This window comes from Onychostoma macrolepis, chromosome 14 (genome assembly GCF_012432095.1).
Source record: "Onychostoma macrolepis isolate SWU-2019 chromosome 14, ASM1243209v1, whole genome shotgun sequence".
NCBI lineage: Eukaryota > Metazoa > Chordata > Actinopteri > Cypriniformes > Cyprinidae > Onychostoma > Onychostoma macrolepis.
This window is the reverse complement of record NC_081168.1, coordinates 6,110,032-6,131,316: the sequence shown is the minus strand read 5'-3', so window position 1 is coordinate 6,131,316 and position 21,285 is coordinate 6,110,032. Positions and strand designations below refer to the sequence as shown.

At 37.1% G+C, this 21,285-nt stretch overlaps 1 protein-coding gene across 2 annotated transcripts in view; it reads left to right on the top strand.

The window, feature by feature from the left end:
• The window catches only part of tsc22d3 (TSC22 domain family, member 3), a 33,434-nt gene extending 16,590 nt beyond the window's left edge, over window positions 1–16,844 (top strand). Inside the window, exons 1-3 of one of the 2 annotated variants that reach the window (XM_058797428.1) lie at window positions 12,604–14,113; window positions 14,276–14,327; window positions 15,495–16,844. In XM_058797428.1, coding sequence (XP_058653411.1) covers window positions 13,992–14,113; window positions 14,276–14,327; window positions 15,495–15,752 — 432 coding nt within the window. In that variant the 5' untranslated portion in view covers window positions 12,604–13,991 and the 3' untranslated portion in view covers window positions 15,753–16,844. Of the gene's footprint in view, window positions 1–12,603; window positions 14,114–14,275; window positions 14,328–15,494 lie in introns of those variants that run through there. The other variant, XM_058797427.1, reaches the window with a different exon arrangement.
• The last annotated feature ends 4,441 nt before the right edge of the window (window positions 16,845–21,285 follow it).

Here is a 21,285-nt window from a genome sequence, read left to right as displayed (position 1 = left end):
TTGTTTTAAAATGATACTATGCCAGTCCACTGCAGCCCAGACACATGGAAATTATTGTAATCCTCGCATAGAAAAAAAGAGACAGGTCTTCAAGGCAAGACATACTGATAGCTGTTCATTTGTCCCTTTGTTGCTTGAAAAGCAAGAGGTATTGCATTATGTAAGCCTGACGGTGCATATGGAAATTTGTAATGTAGACGAGACACACCTTTCTATTACTTGAACTAGTAACAGTTACCTTACTAGAGCAGTCTGACAGATCATATCTGATAGTAAAAGACCAGACTTGTATGAGAGAAATGTCTTGGCATGTTAAATGGATTGCAACAGTGTTTTGCATATCTGTTCTTAAGTGGAATCCATTATGTAGAGACATGGGCCTGTTATTTTAATTATTTTCTTTTCTTTATACATTTCTTTAGAATTACTGGGCAAATGTCCGTAAGAGACATTCGAAGCACATTGAAATTCAAGAAGACATTATCTTTCAGGTTTTAAGTGTTGCCATGGTCACCTGGCGAATCATGGGTGAGGGCCCATCGGGTGCTTTTGTTCCTCTCAATTAGTATTCTAGAATAAGTTCCTTCCCTTCAACATCCCGGCCAAGTGCAACTCGCAAAGGGTCACTTGTGTAGAACAGATTAAAGAATTAAAGCGTGCACCATAAGCTGATCTAGATATAAGAAGCTCATGTCAGCACTGTCAGCATTTTCCCTCATGTGATGGGAGACAACTTTATAAGAGGATGAAGGTGGAATTAATTCTTGTACATCTAAAGTATATCCACAGTAATATGCAGCACGCCTTCAATTTTAAAATATAAAAGTAAAACAACTTAATTATGCATACAGATTTGAGTGAAAAAATTATAATAAAATATATTGGTGGAAATCCAGAATGAGTGTTGCTTTGCATACTTCCACCTTGTCTTTTCATAAAAAGGCGTTGAAGGTAATTGTGTTTTGAATCTTTTACCTAAAGAACTGGGAGTACAGCCAAGTTCACTATCAGAGGAAACATAGCAGAACAACAGCTGTGAAAGCCCTCCCACCCCACCTCTTTCTCTTCCTCATTTTTTTTTTATTTCCCTGTTTCTGTGTGCACTCTCCGTCTCTCTCACTCTCTGTCTTTCTACCACTCATAGTCATCCAGATCTGAAAGAGACACAGGACATCCTTCAGATAAATTGTACGTTAGATTACATCACACGTCCGTTTAGACCTTGACAAATTATATACTAGCACGAATCAGAAGAGAACTATATTTGTGCCACCCACACTTCAAAAGATTAATCACGACATCAGCTCTTAAAGAGTAGTAGTAACAACAACAATGGCAAAATAAAGAACACTTTGCCCATTTTTAACTCTTTTTACTTCCGCAATGTGACATTTCCAAGTCAAACTGGATATTCAGATAGCAAAACTCCAGAATAAGAACTTTTATATGATAAGATCTTTAAAAATGAGTATTACATATCAGAATTGTGCCATCCCTAATAATAAAAAAAGTGCTTTGCTAGTCAGTATCACAGTACATAAACAGATTGTTTTGTATAACAGCAGAAACAGAACAGAAATCTAAATATTGGATAAATTCAGGTTCAAAATGCATTGTTTAAAACAAAACAAAACAAAACAAAACAAAACAAAAATAAAATAAAATAAAATAAAATAAAATAAAATAAAATAAAATAAAATAAAATAAAATAAAATAAAATAAAATAAAATAAAATAAAATAAAAGAAAATAATAAAATAAAATAAAATAAAATATGGGCGAATTATATATGACCAAGGCTTTTTGTAAAATTAGGAATATAGGAATAAAACGTACAGGAAAAAAGTTTGGTGCATATCTTTTTGAGAAAATATATGTTGTATTTGGAAACTACAGACATCAATATACAAGTGTAATGAAATAAACACGTGTATTTTAGATGTTTTTATTTTATATGTCGTTCTAGTCTAAAAGAAGACATCTTATGTTATCAAAATAGCCCAAAATCTTAAAAGTGACCAGAGCATGGAAAAAACAATACTTTTGCTATTGTTTAAGAGACAGACTAAGCTATTATTTTTGGCCAAAAAAAAAAAAAAAAAAACTTGGAATGACATGCAGTAAAGAATCTTTCACAACAGGACTAGGAATGTCTCTATTATAAAGAGTAAACAGTATCAGTTTTGATTTCAAGTTGTCTTTGAATGTGAAAAACTGCAGGAAAACACATTTAGGTGCTTCCACTTTGTTTTCAATAGAGCAAAAAGAGTAGTCAGGGTCTTGCACGGCAAAAACCACAACTTCCATGCCAGTGTCTATCACGGAGTGTCTAATAATAGGGCCCATGTCAACCAGCTTCCTTGTTGTTCTCATTTGAGGGTCATGTAGAGTCTCTTCCTTTGGTCTGTTTACTTGGGCAGAGTTTCTGAGAACCTGCTGGTGACCATGTTTATGTCACAGGGCCGTTTGAAGTGAGTCTGGCCTTAAAGGCTCCCCCACAGTCAGAAGAAGCGAGATGAATGTTTTCCAGGGTGTTGTGAGGACAGTGAAGAGAGTTTTGTTTAGCAACAGAGAGCGGCACACCGGTTAAAGCGCTTCATAACAAACAACAGGGTGAAGGTATCCAGGTAGAAGTGACTCACCTTGTTATAACCCTGCAGGTACTGTCAGTGTCACACCAAACACCTTCGCTCATGCCAGAAATAGCGCCTGAGCCAGACAACAGGCAAACACTTGCAGACATGCAAAGCACAGAGCAGGGAGGGGCATAAGCAAAAGTGCAGACGGGATGAGCTTAGTATGTAGACAATTGCTGAAGTGTTTGACATTAACAATCTGGCATAGACTGTGCAACTCCAAACATAAGGAATGTTTTTAGGGCAGCTGAAGGTGTTGGAGCAGATTTCTGAAATAACAGCTATATTGCAGTCTGCTGTTTGACTTGAGGTTCTGTCTTTGTCATTTTATAGCTTTAATTCCAGTCCTTGAGCTCTCCAGATGCGTTTTTGTCCCATGGTTGGGCTGTCATTGTGTGCTTTGCGAGATTATTACCAAATCACTCCAGGAAAATGTTAAAGGGCTAGTTCACCCAAACATTCACCCTCAGGTTGTTTCAAACACGTAAGACTTTTGTTCATCTTCGGAAATACAAATGGAGATATTTTTAATGAAATCTAAGAGATTCATGTCCCTCCATTTACAGTCCTTGCAACTTATCGCTTTGATGCCTTAAAAGTTCATAAAGAGATCATAAAACAAATTCATATGAACTGAGTGGTTTAGTCCAAATTTTCGGAAGAGACTCAGTCACTTTATATGATTAACAGATTTAATTTAGTTTTTTATTCACATATAAACATTAATCAGTGCACACATCAGTTACAGCAAGCATGCTTGCTTGACGTGTGAGAACCAATGAGGTTCAATCTTCGAAAAGAACCAATGAGGTTTGTTCTTGCACATCAAGTACAGTTGAGCTTCTGTTTATGTGCACTTATCAATGCAAATATGTGATTAAAAGCTTAAATTAAATCTTTTCATCATGTAAAGTAATTTAAACTAAACTGCTTGGTTCATATGGATTCGTTTTTGTTAAACAGCATATTCAGGGAGGAAAAATGGGTGGGACTTGATTTTATTTATTTATTTATTCTTGCCTTTGTGAATGCCTAAATGATCTAATAGCCCATAGCTAATAGTAAGTCTAAAGGGAAATATTTGTGGGGAAAAACGAGATGGAAGAAAGAATTATATTTTAATGCTTTTGCATTCACTTGCAAAATGTTTGTGTTCCCTTAGAAACTTCGCATTCACTCCCTCGAGAAAATGATGGGATGATACAATAACAACTGTATTTAAATGCTTTTGTGAGAAAGTTTCTTTAGGGAATGCAGTACTTAGAGAATAGAGAACCCAAATGTTTTGCAAGCGAATGCAATGTTTCTTGGGAAATGTAAGTTTTGTGAGTGAGTGCAAAAACATTTAATTATGATTTTTCCTCCATCTCATACAGTATTTTTTCCTCCACTGTGTCCCTTTGAAGGCTCTGTAACGAAGTGTTTTCAGAAGAAAAGGAAAGTTGTCTCAGAGAAGGAGCAGGTTATTTCCTTTTGATTAATGATTACAAGGACTGGTTTTATGAAGAATACCTTGCATGGATGAATCATTCACAATAACACCAGGAACATGCATCAAGGAAGTGAATCGGCCAAGTCTTATTTTATGTTGGGTATGCACTGAGAAAAAACAATGGGTTAATGTTAAAACACATATAATTAATACATTTAAAAAGAACTCGAAACAGAACAAATCTAGGTGCAGCTGGTGTTTTAAAATGGCCCTCTGCACTTCTGCATTACTCTGGGTGTGGCAGTTGACTCGGTTCACTGTTATGTAAAACCATGTCTGTGTGCCTGCATATCTGAAAATAATAAAGTGGTATTTTAAATACAGATATAGATATATCAGTTTCTGTAAACATATAGTATGTTTAGTATAGTATAGTGACATATGAACAGGAGCTCCTTCACCGCTTCTGATCTTTAGCGTTGAGCCATATATTGGAGCTAATCACTCCTATCAAGTCATATTTTTTTTTATAATATCTAATAATATCTTTTATTTTGAATAAAATGAAATAATCATGGACAGTGACTTAGAGAGAGAGAAAGTAAAACTGTGCACAAATACACCGAACTTGCTTGTATACCCTTTGTATTTGCATTAGATTGAAACAAGCTTTCTTTAACTGCCTTGTTTTTACAGTGACTAAGAACTGCAAACAATGTCTCGAAAGACATTCTTGACAACACTGATCCGTTTCAATCTCAGTATGTGGAGTTTGCAGAGTAGAGTCAAACTGTTGCATGCCGATACAGTCTTTCAACACACACTGTTGGCACATTATGGCGCAAATGAACAGTTGTGTCACGTTTGCACGCTCTAAAAATCTGTGTGTTATTCAATAACTGCAATCTGCAATCCGATGTAGTCAAGCACACTATCTGAACTGTATAAAGTCAATTGAGTTGCCTCCATCTCAGTTCTATACAGTGGCAGTTGTGTTAGTCTGCTACGTGCAAGATTGGAAATTGCACCGTGTAAAATGCATTCAGGACTAATTGGTGGGTGTTTGTGCAACATTACCTAATTTGCATAATTAATTCCCACCGATGTACGTTAGATAACCTAAGATCATCTGAGGCCGATAGTCGACCTCATCGAAGTTCAGAAGCCTTGTAACATGCTTTTGCATAGCAGCGTATGGCCTCCACCTCCCCTGACTGCTCTGAACATCGCGTGTTTCTGCAAAAGTGGCTGCATGCCAGCATATCACCATTTTTTGGACAACTTTCTCAAGTCTGACTAGGCTTCTAGATTGTTTTGGAGATATGCTGACAGCTAATTGGCTCAAACACTGCCTACGTGTAACAAAGCCTGCACATCAGATAAAAACATCTCTGCACCGTTTAGTTGACCTTCATATTTCTGTCCGGTTGGTTGAGTTTGATTAGAGCTTTTACGTCACCGCCTCTGCTACCTGCACATATATCATCTTTCAGTTCATACCTTTAAACGATTTAATCCTTTTGTGCAGAGGAGATTAAGAATGTACAAAGCCTCAAGATAACACATTTTCATTCTGCAGAGGTAATTGCTTGAATGCACATACATAACTGTAAGTACACAAACACCAGTGCTCAGGCGTAGGCGGCGGTTATGGCTCAAGGTGAACAAGGTTACCCTATTTCTGGGAAATTCCTTTCTTAGCTAGGATCCATTCATGATGAAGACAGAGGAATGAGTTTGGGGCAGTGAGTTTGAGGCGGCCCAGGAGCTGTAAATCTTTCCTGCCTGGCTGCCAGCTTTATCCAGCCAACACATGGATCTCATCCGGCCTGATATAGACTGAGAGGGAGAGGATTTTGTGTGGATTTCTTGTCTGTTTGTGTATATCTTCAAATGTGCTGTGATGACAACATGTGTGCGAGATAATGCTATTTCTTGACCTTTGCTCCTGTTGTTTGCCTTAAGGTTTATGGTTCAATTGTGTCAAAGGCATTTTGTCTGTGTTGTCTTTGGAAACCATCCGATGACAACATCATATGATTTAGAGGACAAATTCTTTCAGTGCAGATAATACACGATGCAAGAAAGTAAATAAAGAATGATTGTTCTTAGTACTCATTTAATGAATACAGACGCTTTGGATGATTAATGGTGCCCTTTTATTGCACAGGTTAACACAATTATGTTTTAAATTGATTTACTTTTGTTCTCAAGCCTCATTGGTCACAGAGAATACAAACAGGCACTTCCCTAGCCAACAGACACTGAAGCGTACCTGATAAAATAAATTAGTACCGCTCTACACACACACACACACACGTTTTGTTTTCAGTTGAGATGAGATGTACTAATGAATGGATTTAGCAGGAGGCCCGTTGCCAGGCTCTGCACATTGTGTCGATGCCAGCTGATCTACGTTAAAGCGGATGTAATGACCGCGCTCTGACATCAGATGCCTTATGCTCCACCCTCCTCCTGGCATGTCCACTTATCTTCTGAGGCCAGAACACTGGAGCTTCACTTGTATTGCTGCCACTTTGCAGGCAGGGAAGTCTCTGTGGCTCACGTCAGACCACCATCAGACACTTTCTACAGCTCTCGCCTCTTCAAGAGCTTTACAAACAAATAATGCTTAGTTTAGTGAGATTATGACTGATGATGAAGATGACCATTCAAAAGTTTGGGGTCTGTAATGTTTTTGAAAGTCACTTCTACTCATCAAGGCTGCTTTTATTCAAGGAGAAATACAGTAAAAACAGTAATATTGTGAAATATTTTAACAATTTAAATGAACTATTTTCTATTGTAATATATTTTAAAATGTGATTAATTCAAGTTAAATTTTCAGCATCATAACTCCAGTCTTCAGTGTAACATGATCCCTCAAAAATCATTCTAATATGCTGATTTTCTTAAGAAATATTTCTTATTATTATCAATGCTGAAAACAGCTGTACTGCTTAATATTTTTTGGGGAGACGGTGATACATTTTTTGAAGACTGAGGAACAGCATTTACTTGAAATAGAAACTTTTGTAACATTATATGTCTTTACTGACACTGTTGTTCAATTTATATATATATATATATATATATATATATATATATATATATATAATTATATTTATATTCAATTTATATCAAAAATCTATTTAATATAAAATTAATTTAATTATATACGATTTAAAAACATACACATGTTTTTCTGTGAGCGCAACTTTAGAGTAATATCACATGAAACTGAAAACCTAAAACAAGTTTTTATTGTAGACAGTACAATTACAATGATGACGTCAATGCTGACTTCAATATTACTAATTATTTTGAATGCATGGAAAACCATTGATAGGAAAAGGTTGACTGTGCATTTAGAATGATGATATCAATGCTGACTTTAATTCTAGTAATTATTTTGAATACGTGGAAAACCACTGATGGTGGAAAAAACATTGACGGAACATATACAGAAGCCTTATATTGATACATTTTTATGATTTCACTGCTGTACAAGAACTGCTGCATTGACAATGACTTTATGACCTGGCTGCAGATTGGTTGCATAAGCCTTCTGGGGCACACAAGACCCACTTTCTAAGAGAAGGTGCTCTTCCTCGTTGCCTAGTCCGTGGGAGGTCACAGCCCAGCGAGAGGCATTGATTAGTATGACCTGTGAGCAGCCGTGCAAGAGTAAAGCGCTCTGACTGCTCTCTGCACAAAACAATGCATTATTAATTAAGAGTGTGTGCAGAAGTACAGCCACATCTGGAGCGATCTCTTTTCATGTCTGCACAGCAGGGGCCGCTTGAACACGTGGATAATTGGTACATACCGTACAGAGCTGAAGAGTGATCCATTGACTGTTTCAACGTATCTCAACGGAGACTGCTCATATTTACACATTTGTAAATGCATGAATGGAAATGGAGGTTTTATTCAATGTAACCTTGGGACTAATGTTCTGAGGTCATGATGATTATATTAATAACGATAATGATGACTTACGTCAGAGTGCTCTCTCCTTTTGTTGCCTGAATATCTATGACAGACTAATTAGAGTGATTTGAAAACTGCACAAACTGTGCAGAACAGCCATTTTTGTTGGACCAAAATTTCTTCCACTTTGATTTGAGCTCACATCTTGCACATTTTGTGTAAAGGACACCATCTGCTTGAACATTTTGTCAGTCAGTGTTAAATACTGTAGTTTATTGCTGGGACAATAGTATTCATAGATTTACGGCAATAAACATGTTTTGGAAGCAGTCGTGACTAGCCAGTTTGTTTCTCCAACAATGCATCATACTATGCACCCCAGACCGACACAGAATCATTGGCTTATCCAGTGGCATGACTTCAGGGCAGGACTATGTGTTTGACGAAAGATGGGGGAGTGTTCAGGATTTTAGGAATTTTATTTAGTGACTTTACCTTTAACACCAGTTTTCTGTCATCAACACTCGCATTTAGAGAAAGACTGACATAACTGATCCTTTCTCTCCCCTAATTCATGTGTTACTCCTGCATTTCATACTTTAACATGCACTTTCCATGCATTAGTCAGACTGATGCAATTTGAAAATGGAGACATGGAACTGACAAATCATTTCCATAACATTTTGCAATGCGCATTCAAGAGAATCAAATTACATTTCGTTACATAATATTTAACTGTAGCTAAAACACTACAGTTTAAAATCAGCATATTAGAAAGATTTTTAAAGGATCATGTGACACTGATAACTGGAGTAATATCATTACATGAGTAAATTATATGCATCTATACCAATATTTTAGTAATGCAGGATGAGCCCAGCATTGTTGTTCCTTGTGAATCTGAAAATAAATAAATAAATAAATGCAAGCCCATAAAACAGGAGAGGGCAGTAGATTCTCTTTAGTGGGTACAGACAGATGAGCTGACACAGAACTCAAGCATGTGCAAATATCCAGCAGGAATAGGGGCACTGAATGTCCGCAACTGCCTCAAGTGGCTGACTCAACGTATTACAGACTCGGGCTTTCTGTCATGAAAATAATTAGATCTTTAGTAGAGACTGCGCAGAATTTCCATGAGGCCCAATGGAAACAGAGTAACCACAGAGATGTTAGTATAACCCATAGGCACTGCAGTCCTCACTGAGTCTTGTCTAGACAGATAACAAAGCAACAAAGAGGGTCGGATTTGTGACACACCTGGGCTGTAAAGGTACAAACACCTGCTAATACTTGCTGTATGATTACAGGTGGTTTTATAACTGTTCAAATGTGGTCTTATGTAAGCAGCTCCTCCATGCACAATGATAATAGTGCCAATGACATTCTGACCGTTCATAATTGCTTAGTCAGCCAATGCACGAAACTGAGAGCTTGAGTGATGTAATGACTTGTTTTGCACCTCATTTCATCCCATGCCAGTGGGAACGTGCATTCACGAGCATTGCACAGGACTGCAATCAAACCGATGCTACCAATCAAAAGTTTGGGGTCAAGATTATTTGGATTTTAGATTATGCATTTATTTAAAAAGAAATAACTTTTACTCAGCAAGGATGCATTCAATTAAACGTGACAGTAAAGACATTTATAATGCTACAAAAAGTATTTGATACTTCAAATAAATGCTCTTCTTTTGAACTTTTATTAATCAAAGAATCCTGGAAAAAAAAAATCATGTTTTTCACAAAAATATTAAGCAGTAAAACTGTGTTAACCATTGATAATAATAAGAAACATTTCTTGAGCAGCAAATCAGCATTTGATAATGATTTCTGAAGGATCATGCAACATGTGAAGTAATAAAGTACTAAGAATATTAAAATATTAAAAAGAAAACAGTTATTTTAAACTGTAATAATATTTAACAATTTTACCTTTTTTTACTGTATTTTTGATCAATTAAATGCAGCCTTGGTGAGCAAAAGAGACTTGATTAATGTAAATAAATAAAAATAAAATAAATACTGACTCCAAACTTCTGAGTGCTCAAACATATTTAATAGTCACTAGTCACTCATTCAATGTTGCTTTCAAAAGTCCTACAAATGTTCTGTAACTTTGTGGCCTAAATTCCTGTCTTATTGGCTGTTCAGGGCAGGACCTGGCACTCAAACAGGTCAAGTCAAGGGTTCCTCTGGAAGTACAATACATGGGAAGCCATCCTGACAAGGGAAAAACAAGCAAAGAAAAAAAAAAAAAAAAACTACTCTATGTTCAAAAGGAAGGTTTTACTTCTGGAACATGAAAATTATTTAGCTTACAGATGCCAACAAACAAACGCCTTATTCGCCCACAGGCTGACCTGAATTATGCCTGTAAGAATTACTCATGTGTTCTTGACTCAGGCAATTAGACAATTAAATGTATCCAGCGAATTAAAGTAATGGATGCCTAATCTTGTTTTACATAACACATTGCATGCACATCTCCTGTACCAACATGTTTTATGTAGACAAACACCCAGCCATACGCTACATGTACAGCTTTGTTGCAGTCATGCATGAGTCCTTTCAGACCATCAGACGCACAAAACAAAGCTGTCTGCTGAGAAATACGCATGCTATATACATAAAAGTTGAATCATGTCTGTTCTCTTCCAACAAAAGGGAACTTAAACTTTAAAAACACATACCGTAAATGGACATGGAAAAATCTAGATGGGAATTTAACATAATCTGAGAAGAATATTTTAGGAAATTCCAGATTGCAACAGTGAGACTTCATTTGTACAGCATTGTCATTTTGTTTACATGAATAATTTATCATCCTCTGAATATTCTGCTCTCAATCATGTCGCAATAAGAGTCACTAATCAATCTTGCCGTGTGCAAAACAGAATTTCTGGGTATATGTCTCCAGAGAACAGTCAGACAGAGAACAAAAGGGGAAAAAAAGAGACACAATATCATTGTATGTCCACCTCCCTCCCATCCAGCTGAGAGAATGGGACATTTTTACTCCATCCACACTGCTGGAGTCGCAAAGTTGCATCTGAGGCTGTGTCTGCAGTTAAGTGACTTTCTCATAAAGCAACGGCCATGAGTTTGCCACCTCTCTACTCACCTAGTCTATTTAAGAGGAGGGACAGGCGGTAAGTGTGAGAATGATGGAGTTGTGTGAGTGTATCATTACTACTGACAGCTGACGGATTAATTGTTAAGGTGTGAACGTGAGTGAGGATAGTTCAGTCTCGTTTAACCACTCAAACAGGCGAATACTGCTCGTCTACAAGTTGCCAAAATCGTTACGTTTTAGTCAGCGAAGTGCGTGACTGCATTTATCATCTGTTGTGGATCATGTTAGAAAGTAATTACAGATGGGTTATGCACATCTTGCATAACTTGTTTTTGTAGGATACAAAGTCAAGTTAACACTGTAGATGGTGTTATTTACATATTTGATTCATAAGTATGGTGAAGGTCTCTCTGAAGCTGTCCTCCTAAGTAAACTAGATTTACATTTTTGACTTAATAAGCAGCAACTATTCACGGAATGCAAACTTAACAGACTGAAAATGTGTCATTCCACACATTCCTTAGTTGCAATTATTGGTGTGTCCCTACGTATGCAAATGCTAACCAAGTTTACCAAGTATGGTTAGGTGTGCTTTGTGGGTTTTTAGTCAATTAAGTTAAACTTGTAGCGTTAGGGGTTCAAGTATAAATAATTAGCGTTTAAGTTTCCAGACTGTGTAGTAGCAGTGTAAAGGATTTGTTTATCGGAGCGAGTCTGGGACATCCCCACCCTGGCCATGGTGACAGACGGAGACATACTGTACCATGGCACATCTGTGTTTACTGTGATGTGCAGTTTTTTTTTTAGGAGTGGCGGCTGAATGAAGCATCTGTTTGCTCATCTCGCTGCATCACAACAACGCATTATTCCATTAATTATTAATGCATACTTTTTCCAATTCCAAAACAAGTTAAGTACATAACATCCTAATTCTACTGGAATGTAATGTATGCAGTTTTCTCGGTGTTCGAGAGGCTGGCTGTCCTCGTTTTGTCATGTCAAGCCACTAAAGTGAATACTATTACCTTACACTAAATCTGCAGGACAGGAAGGTTCTGTTGACACTTAATTATCTGCAGACCCTCAGCAAGATACATATTTCTTTAAATTAAGAGGGCACTTCATGGTCTTTCCCCCCTTCATCTGAGGTACAATTATCATTTCATACAGTACAAACTGTACAAGCGCTTGCCAATTACCGTGACTACAGCTCACCAGGAGTTCAGCATCTGTCAAATGAGAAGATGTTAACTTCCTTCTGGGGTGTCCCTGTAAAATCTAATCTGGCAGCATTACTAACTCTGCATGAAATGGAAAGTGACAGCACTACGGTCGCTAATTTGAGCTTTTCTTTGAAATCTCATTAGGTGGATCAACTTTGAGACGTCACCTTTCAAAGGGCTTCACTGGGATCTAGACTCCACTAAGAAAAGATGCTAGATTGTAGTGAAAGAGTTGATAAAGTGCTTAGGATGTCATTTTGCGACAATGCATTTTCATAACATTGCAGAAACTTTGGATAACGTTGCTAGCACACACCCTCCCTAAAAGTATTCACCAATGACATAAAACAATATTGAGTGAAAGAAAGAGGGATAGAGAACTTTGAGATTCCAGTTTTGCATTTTTCATAATAATTATGAATTTAAATAATGTCATAACTTTAAATAGCTAATAATCTATACAGCCTATTTTAATGCCACTTTACCTAATACATAACGTACGCATACATACATTTTTGAGACTTTTTAAAAGTTAAAATAATTTGTAGTGAGGTAGAAGTATATTCATTTGAATTCTTGTACACCCATTCAAAAACGCTTCTTTCTGTTCACAAATCTGAAATGGCGTGAATAAAAAGTATTTTTTTGTAAGATGTGCATGTTTATAAATTGGACAAAACCTAAATTAAGAGTCTTACATTTTGAGTCTACAACAGGTATTAGAAGGATTCTAAATGTTATTGTTTATTTTTATGGGGTGCTTTCTATGTCTTAAAACATTGTAAAATATAGCTACCAGCTAAAACTGTTGCCATGATTTTGGTATGAGCTTTAATGTTAAAAACTAAACTAATGGACGGTTTAACAATTAGTTTGTTTACATTCTGAACGAGCAAAATGTGCAAACACCAGCTTATTGACTAATATCCAAGTGTTGAAGCATCAGTGACATTGAGGTTGAGCACGTGTTTACATCTGTTATACCCAGTTTGCCCACTAGAGGTACTAAAGGCTGAAGTTAAACACTGTGGAAAAAGTACTACTGTGAGAAAATTCTATTGTTTAAACTCATTTCCCAAACTGTCTTGTGTATGAGCTGTCAACTGTAAACTTACGGAGACCTGGAAGGTGTAATTTCAGCTACTCGGTAATAAACTGATTTTCAGTTCATAGGAACATGTTGTTCCTCAGTGACAGTGGTACCTGCACAAAACAAATGCCTTGTCGAGAACTATCTATTTCACAATGCTTGTCATAACTCGGCAAAACGTATCATTTATCAAACCTGATGCAACAAGTAACGGCCACTTGTTAATGGCGTGCCTTGTTTGTGTTGATGTGTTTTGAGGGTTTGTCCTGCGGCTTGCTGCTGCTGTTGCATGCTGTGTGTTCTTTGAGCGAGTTCAGTGAGAGGGCAGGAAGAAAATCTATGCCACAAGCCTCATTTGAATAATATATGCATGCGTCATGCGACGTCACCGCGCCGAGTATAAAAGCCCCGCTGCGGCAGAAATAGCATCATTAGCCGACAGTGTTTCTCTGAAACCGCTCCTAGTCCTTTCATAGCGCCCGGCTTCTCTGTGCGCACCGCAACAGAGCAACGAAGCAAAACAACCAGGATCTTAAACTCGTGTCCAAACAAGTCGCAAACGTGGCGAGAAGTATTATTCAGACGGGTCTTGTCCTCAACATGAGCACGGAGATGTTCAAAACGCCAATGGAGCTCGCGGTCTATCAGCTGCACAATTTCTCCATCTCCTTCTTCTCGTCCTTCCTAGGAGGGGATGTAGTATCAGTCAAACTAGACAACAGGTAGGCCGATTTTATGGGATTGTAGGGTGTTTTATTTCTGACAGTCGGTAGGAACTGCATGTCGGACTTCGCTCGGTTCACCGCGCTTCGATTGAGACGAGCTTGTTTACTACTGCGGTGCCTGAGCTGCGTTCTAATACCTTGTTTCTTTGTCTTTTGCAGTGCCTCTGGCGCAAGCGTTGTGGCAATTGACAACAAGATCGAACAAGCAATGGTAAGTTGTTTTAACATCATGATCAGATCCCTACTAGAATGAGCTCAGACTGTATTAGTGCAGTGGAAAGTGTCTAGTTTCTGTGTAGGTTGTAACCAGAGCTGTGGCACGCTCTAGAGCTGCTGCATCTAAGTTACCTCTATTGCCTGTGCTTTGTTGGCCCACCTGCAGTAAAAGTCAAAGGTCACCATACAACAATACATGCACCCTTTTGTTTATAACATGTCTTTGTTTTACCCTATTTCACCTTCCCAGTAGCATCTGTAACCAATTTTTTTACTAAAGGTCTTAACGTATTTATTTGTTTTTTTTTTAAATTAATGTATTAAATATTACTATCTAGGTAGCAAAATCAGATCCATAATACCATATTTAGTAAAAATAACAATTAAACAGTCATTTATTAATGTATTAAGATTGCTCTGTCTTTCAGTATATAAATCATGCTCACAATAGATGTAAACATCCAGAGCCACATTTGAATAAGTTGACTGTAGATTAGGATGTTGGAAAATGTAACTAAAATAAAGAGAAACGAGCATTTATTTTTAGATCCCGATTCTTTTTTTAAAGTATTTATTTTATCCCATTTAATCCTCTTAGTAACCTCTGTAACCATTTAGTACCAATTAGTACTACCGTCTATTTTCTGTAATTATTCATATTTAACTGTAAATTAAAGTGCAGAACCATAACTACAATATCTTGTACAAATAATCATAACTTTATGTATTAAGATTGCTCTCTTACAGTGTATAAATCATACTCAAAATAGATGTAAATATTTGGTAATCAATAGCCTATTTGAATAACATGATTCACATTAAAAAATGCAACATTTAGGTAGAAAATTAGCAACATGCATTCATTCTTGGATTAATTTTCTTTTCCCCCTCAAAAATGGTAAAATGAATGAATAATTGGAACATAATGTACAGTCAGCTGGTCAGTATTGTAAAACAGACCCTGATGGTGAGATCAGGACCCCTAAAAAATAGCATGTAGTTTATTTCATTGGACTATTCAAGGAGTAAAACTTGGATTTATGTTCTTAGCCTCATTCTACTCCATTCATGAGTGCAAACAGATCAGTTGCATTGCATCTAAAAGTCAGATGTCTTGGTGTGATCATGGAAACTCAACTCTCTCATATTTTTTTCCTCATAGGATCTTGTGAAGAATCACTTAATGTATGCAGTCAGGGAGGAAGTTGAGATCTTGAAAGAGCAGATCAAGGAACTGGCAGAGAAGAACAACCAGTTGGAGCGTGAGAACAGCCTGCTGAAGAACCTGGCGAGCCCAGAGCAGCTGGAGAAGTTTCAGTCACGTCTGCCCTCAGAGTCCAGCCTCCCCCTGGAGCCTCTGGAGCTGGGGTGCTCCGAGGACGGCGAGCACCAGTACAACAGCATGGGATCTGCTGTATAAGTGGCTCTGCCATGGGGCGGGCAGAGCCACAGCTCTCACCTGAAATGGACCTCCAAATATGCAACTTCAAGATGAAGCTGGCTGTACAGATGAAAACCTGACCTGAAATGAAAGCATTGCGACAAGTGGCCTAGTTCAGTAATATCTGACAATCTCTTCGGACTAACACGGAAAAGAGAGAGTGATGTAGACGTCCGAGGTTACTGTACAACGGGACTGACGTGCCCCTTGTTAGGAAGGGGGCCCAGCCTTGCTTTCCCTTGGTCCCTCTCACGAAGAGACGGAGAGGGGTTTGCCTGATGGAGCTGGCCGAGAGCGCATCTTTGGCCTATCCAAGTCAAGCCAAGGAAATGTACACGTCCCTGCGAGACGCCCCCACAGCCCCACCTGACGCAAGCTATACGGGACTCACGTTCATGCCCTCCATGTCATTGATCCCTAGTGCTGTGGACTTTTTATTTTTATTTTTTAGCTCCCGTGGTTAAGGACGTTTGAGACGGACCCGTATGGAGCCCTGGTCCTCTCGTCCACAGCGGTGACTCCCGCCATATGATTTGTATAGCATCGCTTGTATCTCTGCAGATGGGGCCTGCTGCTTATGGGGATTATTGCTTGTTTGTGTTTTGAAACGGAACAAAATCAACTTGTTTATATGGGCTATGAGTAAAAAAAAAATGATTTTTTTCTTATTGTGGGAATGAAAATCTGTATACATTTGCATAGTTCTGTAAATTAGCGACTGATGTAAAGAGAAATGTTCTGAAACGGAGGTGGATAATGTTGCTGCAAATGTTCTGCTGACATGTCGAACATCTGTTCTGTTGACCTTCTATGCCAACCAATTAACAGGCACGATGGTGTCTGAAGAAGGCAACATGTTTTCGAATTAACTTTGTGTTTTCTAACTACCAAAGACTTGCCTAATACTCACAAGCCAACAGGACCATGTGGAACTTTTCACAGGGAGAAGTTTTGACCGCAGTCTTTTTGAAACATGGGTATTGTTGCTTCGTTGTGTCCATGGTATTTTTTTTTTTTAACAATTTATGGATGCAAAATGCACATTGCAATAAACCTTATGTTTACACTAAATATGATGCTCAAGTCTTTTCTTTTTCTTCATGTAGGACAAGGACATTTCTCCATATAACCTCTTAACATTTCAGATATCAGACTCTTAATATCTATAAAAATTCCAACTTTAAATGTTGATTGGCCTTAATATAGGTTTGAGATCAAATGTTTGATACCAGGGGTAAGATTCATTCATTTTATATAATAATCTTAAAAATAAGGACATCATGTACACTTAGCCAGGCAAAATAGGCCCCGACGGTGAGAACAGTTTATTTATGCATGCATTGCAAAGCAAACACTTGAGTTTGCACTGGTAGTTCACATGAATGCTCATGACCTCAGTAACACTTTAGATAAGTTGCCATCGGATTATTAATATCCATAAAAATTCCTACTTCGACGTAAAATTGGCACAATCTTCATTGGCCTTAATATAGGATTGAGATAAAGTGTTTTATACCAGGAGCAAAGTCCATGAAGATAAAGCCTTCAAGATGCAATTATTTAGCCCAATATTGTCCCCTTAGCATGCATGGTAGTTTATGATTGACATTTACTATTCAAAAATGCAGTGGCATCTCTCACTGCTCACATTTTATTACATGCAATGAAATCTCTTTATAGGAATAATCAAATTCTTTCCGGTAATTACATATATATATATATAAAGATACAGTAAATGTCAATGACTTCAGTGAGCTCTGCATCATGTGCATGATTAAAAACTATACATCGTTTGAGCTTTCCGCTTAATTGTAAAAATGGCTATTTAAAACTGTACGTGGAGTAAAGAGAGGGTTTAATAGATCTAGAGGCAAGTTCATAATGGCTACTGTGCTGTAGTAATCCAGGAGGCTTTGAGGCAACGCATGAGAAAACAGAGCTGGCGTGTGAAACCCTCATCTTTCTCTCCTTAGGAAAGCCACGCTCAGTGTAACTCAAGCCTCTGAGAGGTCCCTGGGGTAAGACATCTACGTAAGACCCAGATTTTAGTATTTCCGCAGAAGTTCCGATAAGGTAAAAGGTAATAAAGTAGATTCAAAGGTTATGCAGATCTAGCGAGTTGTGTCCACTGGGTCCTTTTGCAAATGGGTGGAGGCTTAAAAGGAAATTACTTCTGGAAATATCAGAATCCAAATGCACTCAGATCTGAGGTTTCATTAATATTTTATTGCCACTAATAAAAACAAGATATACCTGTTCATGCCGTTAAACTAAAATCCCTTGAATTGTATTGAACATCTACAGTATATGGCAATTTGATTCCAAAGTGAATAGACAAACCACACATTAAATATAAATCACTAACTATTTGTGAAGTTTGTGAATATGAAGATTCATACTTTAAGAATGTTATTTCATTGGGTAATAATGCATATGTCTTTTGGCAAATAACTAAACCAATGAACTATAATAATAATAATAATAATAATAATGGGTCATTCTTCAATTGGGGTGCCAAATGAGAGGCAGAATTTGCAAAAATGCTTGTTTGTTTTTTTCTAATAAAATATATTGCTATGCATTTCAAATTAGTTTAATATGTTATATCCATTTAAAATGAACAAACACTGGTGACACAACCACTTATGTCTATGGTGTTACCAATAACTGAAGTAACATTTTGCCAGGAAAGACAGTAACACCACAGACACATACGCCTAAATTCAGACTGAGCTAGACAATGACATCTCTGAATTCAATAATGAAATGCCTTTAACTGAAAATTGAAAATTGAGTGTTTAATCTTATCATTATACATTACTGACACTCTATCCTCCAATTTGATACTGTTAAGTGCTTTGACACAATCTGTATTGTAAAAGCGCTATATAAATAAAGGTGACTTGACTTGACTTTTCTAAAATGGAGGCTGCCATCATGATGATTTCAAGATCACATTTTGAAAATATTAATAAGTATGTACTTATCGGTACTTTTTGGTTAAAATGTGTCAGATTTGCAAGTTATCAACATAACACCACAGACACTAATAAAGTGCGACACATGAAATTGTCAGAAATTTAGCTAATTTTAAGAAAATGTATAAGAAAGAATGTACTTCCCATGCACCCCTCAGATCATCCAGCACCTGCAGTGACCTTTACACACAGGAAGTAGCCTAATTAGAATTAGAATTCTCCCTTTTCTTAAAGAGGCTACATCCATTGTTGTAACACCACAGACATTAATTTGGGGGACACAACTTTTTTCTTAAACAAACAAAAAATTTTTTACATGTTAAATAAAATATATATATTCACAATATAACCACTTATTTTTTGTTAAAAATGTTATATTGTTGCAATTACATTCCATGATACCTCTCTGAGGTATGGCGGGAACATGCATATTTTGTTACAAATGCAATCTCTCAAACTCGATTAAATATGTATTTGACTTGGTTCAAAACAACCTGGTGTAAACACTGTTCAATGGTACAATGTTCAGAGCAAATTCACTGATGATTTGGCATTTGCTCTCTTCCCAAAACAGCTGCAAGACCTCAGCTGTTATGCAACTCCCAAACATCTGTTTCAGTTTGGTGTAGTGGGCGGCTTTCTATGTCAAGGCCTGGTGAAGTGTGGCCGGCTTTGCATGCGAGCGAGTTACAGTGCACTGAGAATTGTACTTGTTTGTCCTCTCATGTAAATATAGGCTCACAGTAGGCTGTTTGTGCCATTTTTCAGTGGAGAGACATTATTTCCTAAGTCTCAGATCTAATACCCTGTTGTGGAAAGTTATTGAGTGTGAGCCGCCGTGTAAACGTTGTTACCTCATTCTCACGTTATACAAACTGCCTCCCTCTCGCTCCCAGGTGCATCCTGTAGAGACAGAATCAAACGCGACAGATGTTTACCTCAGGATTTTTTTTGTCAATCCTTTAGAAGAAAGTTGACAGTATAAATAGACAAAGTCATAATGAGCTGAAAGTGTTTACTACCTTTATGGAATGCACCGACTGGTGTTCAGCTCCCAAATAAACTAATTAAAAATATTACTTTAAATTACATCACAGCATCCAAAATCCAATCCAAATGAATACATAAGAGTTACTTAACTTGTATAAATACACAAGTCTTTATAAGATTATATAAATTATATAATCCACACAAAAGGCTATATAAAAATGCATTTGAAAATCTTTAATATCCTCCCTTGTAATGGAATACATGAATCATTGTATAAGGTTTCTAGGGCAGTACTAGGCATATGGTCAGGGCCGGATTATCCATAGACGGGATTTGCCCTGGGGCACCAGCCAATAGAGGGGCACCAAGTGATTAAGATAATGACTAGACCTTTAAAATATTTTTCATGTTTTGTAAATATATAATTTTGCTAGAGGAGATGCAGATACATACAATATGAACAGTTAATGATACAATATATACATAAAGAATTGCGATTGGGTCAGGAAAATATCATGACACATAGCCAGGGCTCTACAATGCGACCGTTTTAGTGACATTTGCGACTGAAAAGTACTGCGTGCGACTATCAAAAAATATTTAGGAGCACCTGTGCGACTAACCCGATCAGCATATTGTATTTGAGCTCAGGGGAGAGTCAAAGCTGTCTACTTACGTCTTTTTGCAGCGTTGAGTAATGTGTCGCAGACATATGTTGATTGCTTAAATGCAATGTTATTTGGAATCACTCACTGCTCAAAATACTGGAGTTTTGTTCATTGCTGAGTTATGCAAGCTCACAAATCCTCTTGTTATAATAAACAAAGTGTAGACAGGGTGTAAATAAGAGATTCGTTGTGCAGTGTAGAGAGAGTTTCATTAATTATAATGGACCTTTGTGAGATCGCGATGGACTGGAGTGAGTGCAGACAGCTTTTAAAGGTTATTAAGGCAGTTTGCAAATGTGATATTAAATGAATACAACTGTTCAATAAACAATAAGTTAATATTAAGTGACATACATTGTATGACTTTAACAATATTGCCTGATTTTGATCTATTTCTTCAACGAAAATAGTTTCAGTCACAGCTGAGCCACGGCGCATCTCCAAGCGGTGTTTCGTTTATGAAGGAACCTGCTTTTTAAATGAATCTAGAGAGTCAATGATTCAATTACCTATTCATAAAGACACCTGCTTTGTTCCTGAATGAATCAGCCATTCAAACGATTCAACTGAATGAATGATTCAGTGATAAAATCAGTGACTTACCGCCACCTGCTGGCAGTTTTATTTTTATTTTTAAAGTGTCATTTCAGGTATTTTAAATCATTTCAATCAAAAAATAGTTCTGTATTCAAAATTTTATATTTAAAACATTAATCTCACAACATTGTTATGAATTTAAAACATCCATGCCACCTCTGAGCCTCTCTAAATGTCTGTAAATTTACCTACATGCCACTTTTGTGTTCTTCTGTGCCACCTTTGTAGTGGAAACTAATTTTGTTAATACTGATTTCTTTTGATTGGTAACTTATTCTT